This window comes from Haliaeetus leucocephalus, unplaced genomic scaffold (assembly GCF_000737465.1).
Source record: "Haliaeetus leucocephalus isolate CR32 unplaced genomic scaffold, Haliaeetus_leucocephalus-4.0 Scaffold450, whole genome shotgun sequence".
Lineage (NCBI taxonomy): Eukaryota > Metazoa > Chordata > Aves > Accipitriformes > Accipitridae > Haliaeetus > Haliaeetus leucocephalus.
In genome coordinates this window covers 20345205-20355012 of record NW_010972886.1, presented here as the reverse complement: position 1 = coordinate 20355012, position 9808 = coordinate 20345205, and the positions used below count along the sequence as shown (strand labels likewise).

The 9808-nt window shown below is 60.2% G+C and overlaps 1 protein-coding gene across 1 annotated transcript; it reads right to left on the bottom strand.

Annotated features, from left to right (window-relative positions):
* Positions 1–233: 233 nt before the first annotated feature.
* On the bottom strand, positions 234–5629 carry LOC104836475 (5-hydroxytryptamine receptor 3A-like). Its single transcript, XM_010575086.1, has 9 exons — positions 5566–5629; positions 3402–3565; positions 3179–3223; positions 2709–2818; positions 1952–2121; positions 1566–1726; positions 1119–1329; positions 706–939; positions 234–532 (listed from the first exon to the last, which is right to left on the bottom strand). The coding sequence occupies exons 1-9, from the start codon at positions 5627–5629 to the stop codon at positions 234–236; spliced, it is 1458 nt and encodes a 485-aa protein (XP_010573388.1).
* Positions 5630–9808: the final 4179 nt, after the last annotated feature.

The window sequence follows — 9808 nt, the reverse complement described above, 5'->3', positions numbered from 1 at the left end:
GGCCGCTGGCGGGGCCGGGTCGGGGGGGAAGCGCGGTGGAAGGCTGGGGCAGGGGTCGGCGGTGCTGGGTGGTTCCTCCTCAGCTCCGCCATCGTGCTCAGATGCGGCTGCTGGGGGGCTGGCGGGGCTGGCGGCGGACGCGCCAGCCTGGGTCAGCAAAGAGAAGCGAGGCTCGGAGGCGAGGGGCAGCGTCTGGGGTCCCCGCCTCGCCTGCCCCCCGAGGCGGGCACCGCTCAGGCGTCCCGCCACACCGACCAGAGGGTGCCCAGGGTGATGCTGTAGGCCAGGACGGCCGCCAGGTACGCCCGGAAGAGCAGGACATCCAACACGTAGCCTACTTGCAGCCACTCGCGGGCAACGTCGCGAAACTCCTCGCGTTTCTCCAGGAACTGGCGGATGGCGGTGATCTCACGCAGGATGCTGTGCATCAGCGGGGAGCCCTCCGCCTGGCCGGCAAAGGCCGGTGCGGGCCTCACGGCCCCCGCTGCCTCGCATTCCCGGGGGTCCTCGCAGCCGTGGTGGCTCAGCTTGGCTGCGGGGTCGAGAGAGGCAAGTGCAAAAAATCTCTTTAGAGGGGAAGCTGGTGCTTCTGTGGGTGACCTGGGCATCCAGATCACCGTGCAAACAGGGGCTACATAGACACAGATGGCTACGTAGGGCCTAGTCCCCTTCGGTTCCCAGGGGCCCTCTCAGTGCAGCCCTTACCTGCGCTGTCGTTGTTCTCCACCTCCCTGGAGATGTCCGAGCTCTGCGTCCTGCTTGGGCTGAATGTCCTCCCATCCTGGATGCAGAGCAGGACAGTGGCTCGTTCCAGCAGCAGGCGCTTCACCCACTCGGGGACGTGGGGCTGCAGGTCCTGCTTGTGCACCAGGCGCACGATCAGGATGGTCTCCGTCAGGCTGATGACGAGCAGTGCCATGCACACCACAAAGTAGATGCCTGTGGAGACATCGGCGAGGTGAGTGGCCTGCAAAGACTCCCACATGGATCATGGTCCTGAGCAAGTCCTGCCCGCCCACCTTGCTAGGGACCTGTGGTCTCTGTCCAGAGCAGCAGCTCCTGCTGCTCCAGGCCCAGGACTGCTGTGGCGGTTGGCTTGGCAGGTAGTGCCACCGTACCTATCAATGGGGTGCCAACGGCAGTAGCCGGCAGAGTGTCGGATACAATGATGAGGAAAACCGAGTAGCCGAGCAGGAGGGTGATCTTGAAAGAGACCCTCTCGCCACTGTTGGGAGGTAGGTAGAAGCCCACAATGTCCATAACCATCAGGAAGATGCTGGGGAGCAGCAGGCTGACAGTGTAGAAGAGGGGGCGTCTCCGGATGACCACCTGCGGGACAGAGAGACAGGGAAGGCTCAGCAAAGGGTGGAGATGAGGGCTGGAGCTGGTGCGGCTCTCTGCCAAGGCAGGCGAGGATGGTGGGATGGGCTAAGGTAAGCCAGAGGAAAGGAAGGGCTCAGCACGGGGAGCCTCCTGCCCACAGGCAGGAGCACTGCGGCACCGAGCGGCCGGGTGATCGAGCGACAGGGACGGTGTCAAAGTGCCCCATCCCCGAAGGCCCTTACGTAGAACTTCATCTCGGCGTAGCTGTCGCTGCTCTTGACGCTGAACTCCTGGAAGCGGCTGAGGACGTAGAGCAGCTCCCACTCGCCCTGGTTCATGAAGACACTCCGGTCGAACTTGACCAGCTCCGGCTGCCGCCACAGCGAGAGGTTGATGTCCCGGACTGGGGGGGCAGAGGAGAGGTGAGGACCAGGGGTGCCCGGCCCGAAACGCCGGCAGCTGCCGGCACCTCCACGCCGGGCTGGGTGCCTGCCCTCCCCGCACGCATCCCCGATCCGCTGGGGCCATCTAGAGGGACGAGTCGCCTTCTGCACGGAGCTCCAGCCCGGCGGAGGTCCCGCCAGCTCCCCCCGAGTCCCCCTCGGCCGTGGGGGGTCCCGGCACTCACTGTGGTGCAGCCAGCTGGTGAAGGTGAGCGAGCAGTTCTGGACGTCGAAGGGGAAGTTGTAGATGTCCAGGCTGCAGGCGGTCATCACCTGGATCGGTTTGAGGTTCTGCACCTCCCCGTGGTGGCCAACATAGACGTAGGGGACATGGGGGGACTTTCCGACATCCACACTGGGGGGCACAAGGGACAGAGAGCAGGGCTGGGGAGTACTCTGGGCAGGAGGGACTCCTACCGAGCTGCGTTTAGGAGGGGAACTGCCCAGGCACCAGGGCTTTGCCCACCCCACCATCTGCTTTTTTGGCAAGACCCATGCAGGCATGCCTGCCCGGCATCTCCTCTGCGCTGCTCGGGTTGCTGCCCCTCCCAGCCCAAGGAGCTTCTGTGTCCTTGCCCCGGGGCTTTCTGAAGCCAGCGGGAACACCTTAAATCCCCACGGAGCAGGAAGGACACTGGCTGGCTTCACAGGAAGGGCCGGCAGCTCCACAGCTGCCCTGGCATTGTGCTGCCTTCACAAAGCCTTTCTCCAGCTATCTGGATCCCACCCCCGGCACGGCGCGGGTAATTACTGATGGTTGCAGTTAGCCAGCATTGGAAACAGCCCAACTGCCGAGCCGTTCCCCATCTGCAGCTTGCCCGATGCGGGGAGGCTGCCAGCTCTGTGCTGGGAATACAAAGCGTGGGGTGGCACGTGCCCACAGTGGGCAAGAGGGGTTAAGCCCCAGGCCATCTCCCCTCCACAGATTTTGGCCACACTCACAACTCATTGATGAGGATGTCAGGCACCCAGATGCTCTCCGCGGGGAGGGAGATCTGCGTCAGGTTGTCGAAGCGTGCCGGGTCCCACCTGAGGAATTCATCTGTCCAATGCTGGGGACAAGAGAGAGGGGGCTTGGAGGGGGAGGTCCCTCCCACCCTACTGGGACAAAAAAGCCCAGACCAGCACCCTGCCACAGGAACCAATCTTCAACACCATCCCTGGGAAGGAGGAAAGGCTCATCCTCCGGCTATCGCACCACCCAATGGGCTGAAGCACGGAACATGAAAGCTGTGCCCTCAGGTTCGTGCCCTACGGAGATCTTGTCATCCCCTGGGATGGGTTCAGCCTTGCTGCATTCCTGCAGGGCTGCATGCCTCTCCCAACAGAAAAACCTGTGTTTGCAGGGGTGCTCAGCACTGGGGGGTGCCCCAGCAAGGGAGGGGTGAGGTTGCATGGTCTCATATGCTCACCTGCCTGTACCAGATGTAGGTGGTCAGCACCTGGTTCTTCTCATCCTGCAGGAAGAGGACACGGTGTCAGCACGGGGGGGTATTGGCACTCTGGAAGACGGGCAGAGCGTGCCAGGAGGGTGCCGCACACTGGGTACCATTCTCCTTGCTGTGGACAGGCAGAAGCTGCCCGCGCCAAAGGCAGCTGTCCCCACCCCATGCAGGATGGCAGCAGAGGACTCACCACGCTGAGGATGGCGTAGACCATGAGGTCGATGGCCACGTTGGTGGTCGTCCGCCAGTCCCGCACAGGCCGGGTACCCTTCTGGTAGTGGGCCAGCAGGTAGTGGGACAGCCGGTGCAGGGCAGGCTCGGTGGGCTCTGGCGTCCAGCCCCCCCTCCGGGTACCTGCCAGCAGAGGGAAGGAAGGAGGGATGGAGGGCCACTCGCACGGGGGCAGTGACTGCAATTGCCTGGGGGCGTGCCACGAACCACGGGATGCTGCTGGCTGCCATCCCTCACTTACCAGTTGGGGTTTCCCATCAAAGTTGAATAGGAGCATCCTGATGGGAAACAAGACTGCCCGCCAGAACCACCACCTAATGTCTTATTAATATCTTCTGCTGCGTAGGTGGACGGGGCTGTGACCTTCCCCCAGCCTTGGAAGGCAGGGCTGCCATCTTCCGCCTCTCCTGGATGGATGCCAGGACCAAGGCAGCGGGGGACCACAAGGGACTCACTGCCCCCGGATAAGTTTCCCACCGCTCACTGCTTCCAGGGGTATTTCTTCTTTGCTGTGCAGGTGGAGGCGGTGAAGGTTAGAGATGAACTGGGATGCTAAATGCATTTATTAGGTATCTCGGCATTTGTTTCCTGAGGAAACAATCCCTCGGCTGGTGCCGGCAGCATTAATCGCAGAGCAAATTGCTTGCGGCACCCGCGTCCTCACTGCAAGGCAGCCGGTGATGCCGCAGCCAAGCCAGGGCGGCAGAGCCACGCTTGTGGCTTTGCTCTGCAGCACGCCCAGCCCCAGAGTCCAATTCACGCCTAATGAAAGGGACTAATTGGAATAGATCTGCGGGAACTTGGGAAAAGCTGCTGGGAAGGGAACTTTAATCTGTCTTTGAAGCTGAAAAAAAAAAAACCAACCAGCAGTCTCAGCCCCTCCAACACTGCACGCGATCGGTAATGCCAGGGAGCCGGCCGGGCGCACGACCCTCGCCCAGGCAGGCGTGCGCCAACCGAGGTGGTGAGGGGGGGTGGGAGTCAGCAATTAGGGCAAGGGGAGGAAAACAGGCACTGCTGACATCGTGGCTGGGGCCAAGTGGCCCTTCCTGCTGCAGCTGGTGGCAGCTGGCTCGCACCAGTGCTCCTCCTTCTTGTGCCCATGCCACTGAGCTCCGGGTCAGGATGCTCTGGCAGCCGAGAAATGGTTTTGCAAGGGGAGGACTGGGCTGGGTTTGTCCCAGCCACTCTGTGTGTCTGCCACAGACACTGTGCTGGTCTGCCCGGCCCCAAACCCATGCTGGCAACTTGCCTGGTGCAACTCAGCACAGCCCTGGGGCATGTGGGTGCGTCTGCATGGACCTTCCTACCCCCTTGCCTCCAGCATCGCTAAGGTGAGAGAGTCATTGCTCCCGCTCCTCTTCTGCTGCCTCTGCCAGGCTAACTCTGCGAGAAGGTTTGGGAGTTGGGAACGATGCCCCAATGAGAAGGGTATCTGACCGGTCCAAAGATCCGAGCGACAAACCTGCTGAAAGCTTTCAGCTGCCTTGGTGCAAAACAGCACAATGATTTTTCTGCTGTTTCCCAGGGAGGTTAAATGAGAAAACAGTAACGATAGCTGGTGAACATTTTGGCAGTCGGTTTTGCACCGCGCAGAGCTGAGATTACAAACCATAGGCACAGCAGCGCTTCTGCATGCTGTCATCCCCAAAACCCGGCTCTGTGTTATAAGGGATGAAGCATTGTATTAGAGAAATCCCTTTACTGGGTGGAGGACTCAGGCAGCAGCTTCCAGGCAGAGCCAGGCAGGCAGGCAGGAGATAACCCTGTTTCTCTCTATATCTATCCTCAGGGCTCAGACCCTGCGCGCTTCCAGAGTACTTGGAAGCCTTGTACCGATGAGCCCACGACGCGGAGCTGGGTTCAAATGCCGCTGCGGGCATTCAGCCTGCATCACCCAGGCAGGCAGCACCTCCGGGCTCTCACACCAGAGCTTTCCCACGCTCAGGCATCTCCCAGGTACGTCTCTTTTCAACAGCCTTAAGGTCTCTCTAAAAACCAGCCTTTGCATGCCATGCAGTGCTGTTCGGGTTTTAGGCAGGTATTGTACCATGCCCTATGGTGCGGGGAGCACCCCGCTCTGCCCCAGCTCTCCAGCCCTGCCCATGGGTCCCTCAACTTACCTTGGCTCTGCAGCATCAAGGCAAGAGGCAGCAGGGCCAGAAGCACCCCGAGAGCAGCCGGCATCATGGCTCTCGTGCCGCCACGCCGCTGGCTTCCTCCTGCCCAGCCTGCTGGCTCCGCGGAGGAGTGAACCCGAGCAGGGAGGCAGGCGGCACTCCTGGCTCACTTTCCCCCCGCCGTCGGGTTTTTGAGAACGCCCAATTAATCTCGCGATCGGCCTCTCCCGCTGCATCAAGTTTCAGGCTGGGAAGATGCGAGAGGAGCCCACCCAGCCACCACCCCCAACCCCGCCAGCTCCCCTGGGGCTCCCCCGTCCCCTGCCTGGGCGCCTGGCCATGGAAAAGTGGGTTTCGGGGGTGCAAGCGTTGCGCCGGCGTGCAGCAGGAGTGGGGAGCATGGCTGGGAGGAGAGAGGATGTTGCAGGCACTGGGGCTGCACCAGAAGGTCCTCACCGGTCAGAAAGTCAGGAGGAAAACCTCTGAGATGGGGGTGGTCTGTCCCAGAGGTTACAGAGACTTGGCACTGGCATGGGGTGGGTTTCCCTCAGCAGAGGACCAGTGGGCTCTGGAGGTACCGGGCTCTCCTTCACACCCTTCACGCTGGAGGTGGGTACACTGACAGATGCAGGTTGCAGGCAGCACACACTGCCTGCCAGCCCTTCACACCCCTGCCTGAGGGCAGCAAGCTTGCCCCAACCACCTCCAACCAGGGCCAAGGCGAGGGTCTATTTTCATTGCAGCAATTGCGGGCGCATGCAAATTTCAGCAAATGAAAGCACTTCTTACCCCATTTGGTTTCCCCACATATTCAACACCTTTGGGCAAACAAGACTGTAAGCAAGGCTTGGTCTTGTATGATTGAGAGCAAAAATCTGTTCAGTGCTTGCCTGCACACTGGTACCCGCTCAGGCTGCAGTATCCTTCCCTCCGTGTTGGAGCATCGTGTCCTTGGTGTTAGGCAATGTCCCTCTGCCCCGCAAGGGAGCCTCACCCCCACTCCCGTTCCGTATATTCGCATATATTCGTGTACGTATGTCTGCGTTTCTGTGTGTTGTAGGTGCCTGTGCCCCCGCGAAGCTGCCAGCTGCTGGAAGTGCTCGGGAAGTGGCGGGCAGAGACGGGAGCCTGCGGCGGTGGCGCAGAGCAAATCCCATCAGATGGCAGCGTGGAGTCACTTAAACGAGATAAGAATTAGTGCGCGGCCCTGATGAACTCCCCCTCGGCTGCCAACAGCGGTGTCAGGGAGAGAGCGAGAGCAGAGCCGGGGCTAATTTGATTTCTCGGCTCCGTTAGCGGCTGGCAAGTCACCTCCCGGGGAGCGCAGGCAGCTTGGAGCTCTTTCCCCTTATTGAATCTGGGTAATGAAAATCACGGGCAGTGCCGTGGCAGCACCGGGGACCGTGCCCCGCTCTGCCCCCTCTCCTCCGGCCCCCTGCGTCCACAGCAGGCAGGATGCGGACAAGGGGGTGAGGACCACTCAAGCGGAGCCTCTGCTGCAGCATCATTAACTCTGAATTTTCTCCCTTGGGTTTGACGTCTTCATCTTAAAGAGATTTTAATGTAGTTCCTATCAGCCCTCCTGTTATCAGATATCTAATTAGCGTGATCTATTACAGCCTCGTATTACGCGTGTGCGCCAGGGGGCTCTTGCGGGACTTTTTGCGGGATGGCCGATATCAATCGGCAACGCCCGGATCAGATTTACTTTCCAAAATGGCGTAATAGGATTTTATTAGCCCTGTAATCCACTGCGCTGTAATTGCTTTTCTGGGAATCGAAGCGCTTGGCGTTCGGGGCCTCCCATGGCTCAGCCCCCACCATCCTGCCCAGGCTTTGCCTGCAGCTGGGTGCAGCAGCGTCTCTGTACTGGGATGGAGACCAAGGGATTTTTTTCTAGGGCAGCCTTACACTGAGAGCAGGTACAGCGGCTAGGCAAGCAGCAAACTTCTTAAGCCAGGGCTTGGCCAAGCGCTGCAGTGACCTTGGAGGCTGGGGAGAGCACGGGGGCGCAGGCACAGGGTCCCTGCAATGCGACGGGACAAGTGACGCTCCGCATCCCCCCATCACCCCAACCTGCCCTTACCAGGACTGAAACCAAGCCCTGTGCCCGCAGCATTGCACACTGTATTCCCACGGCAGTGTTAGCCTCGGCAGCTCCCACCCCATGCTGCCAGAGTCACCAGGGGCTGTGGGGGCTTCGGCAGGCATGTGGCTGAGCTCTGTGTGGGACAGGGATGCTGCAGCCAGGTCAGGGACCGCGGTGGGAATGGGGAGGGAGGTCTCAGCTGTGGTGCCTGCCTGCACAGAGGAGGCTGGAGAGGGAAGCAGCCCTCCTCTGGGCTGCCAGGACTCGCCTTTCAGAGCGTGTTTGGAGCGTCAAAAGCAATAAAGCATCGTGGAGGAGCCCTGGCAGCGTGGCTGCCTGCCGGCCCCGGCCCCATCACACACCCGAGGCCGCCCATTACGGAGCCTCACGCTCCCCCGAATTGCATGTCTGCTATGATTTAACGCTGCAAGACATGAAATAAACACCGTGCGCAGGCAGGGCTGCTGGCACTGGCACGGGCGGACTCGTGGCAGCCCCCCGCACAGGCACCGGGGGATGCAGGACCCTCCTGAGGGGCAGTGGTCCTCGGGAATGCTCAGGCTTACTGCCTGGCTAATTACGCACCCGTAAAGTAAACAACTCTGCATAAACAGAGGTGGGCTCTGGGCTGGAGAGCAGCTGGGTGGCTTGCTGGCAGGGCAGGAGGGTGTTTTGGGGAGCCCAGCAGCCCAAGGGCAGTGGCCGCAGCCTGTCTGGGAGCCCAGGAAGGAGGGGTCCTCCTGCCCCCACTGCTGCCTTTACTCATCTGCTTAACATATGCAAGCTGAAACAGCCACCGGGTGACTCGCGCCGCACTCAAAGGCAGCGGTGCTTTATTTTGGGTCTGCGGTGCCAGACTGTGAACGTGGGGGCTGAGCGCTGCTCACTGGCTAGATCCGTGGTGAGGAGGAGGAGGATGCTGGGGGTGTGTGCCGGGGGGGTCTCCGCTGACCACCGGCAGTGGAGGGGACAGGTCACCCACGGAGTGGCTAAAAATCACCCTTGGCAGGTACCGAGCCTATCGTCACCCCACCAGCAAAGGAGCCTGATGCCTTTAAATCCCCTGGTGAAGGGAGGGGAGCACTTTCCTTCGGTCCTTTTCTCCATTAGACACCCTCCAGGTGTTAGCAATATTCTGCCACCGTTTCATTATCCATTAAAGCCAGGTAATAATAAGCACGCAAAGGTATTTGGAGCCCATTGCTGTTAATGAAGGAGATCCAACTCATCCCAAGCGGGGACGGCAGCCTTGCGTCGCAGGCACGGTATCACCCAAGGTTAGGTAGGAATTGCCTTGCTAAGAGCGGACCCGACTGGCGTTTGGTCTTGTGTGACCATCTTTTCCTTTTTGTTTTTATTTTCTTTAAGGAGACCTGTGCTGGAGGCTCACTGGGCAGGAGAGGGAAGCTGGGCTCCCACACTGTTGTGGCTGCATGCCGCCTTCTCGGCAGAAAACCCATCCCAAAGGTAGGTCTGCAGTGGGGATTGTGCATGCACCAGCTACCTTGCTGTAAAAATCTCATGGCTGCCTTCCTCACCTTTCACTCCAGCTCTTCTGCTGCAGCTGTCGTTTTTAAGAAGTATTTCCAATCAGAAACCACAGCACTTCAGCCTGGATTTTAATAAAGCCGCGTAGGCCATAACAGCTGGGTGTTTTTCCCTTCATTTTCTGGACAAAATGAGAAAGATTTCAAGCAAATTGGAAAGGTTAATTTGGGCTGAAAAGGCTGTTAGCTTTTGATGTAAAACACCTGAAAAAGTCTTGCAGAAAAGCCTCCTCCCTCCTGTTCCTGTCGGAGTCCAACGCGCAGCCACAGCAGCAGCAGCTGGGCTCTGCCCCAGGGCCCAGGGTCCCAGCCCTGCTGGGTCGCCTCAAGAAGTCCTAGTCCTAGTCAAGAAGCTCCTGCAAATGGAGCCATCCTTCTTCCACAAGTGGCACGGACAGGGGAGCTGGTCTGCGGGTTGGTGGGGCGAGATGGCTGGTCCAGGGGATGCTCCAGGCCAGGGATGCTCCAGGCCAGGGGACGCTCTCAGGCCAGGGAGGGAAGGCAGAGACAGATGCAGAGCAAGGCAGGGAGGGCTGCAGCAGTGCTGGAGAGGTCAGCCGCTGTTGCACAACACGTGGGGATGGCCCGGGGGCGGGGGGGATGGTGGCTG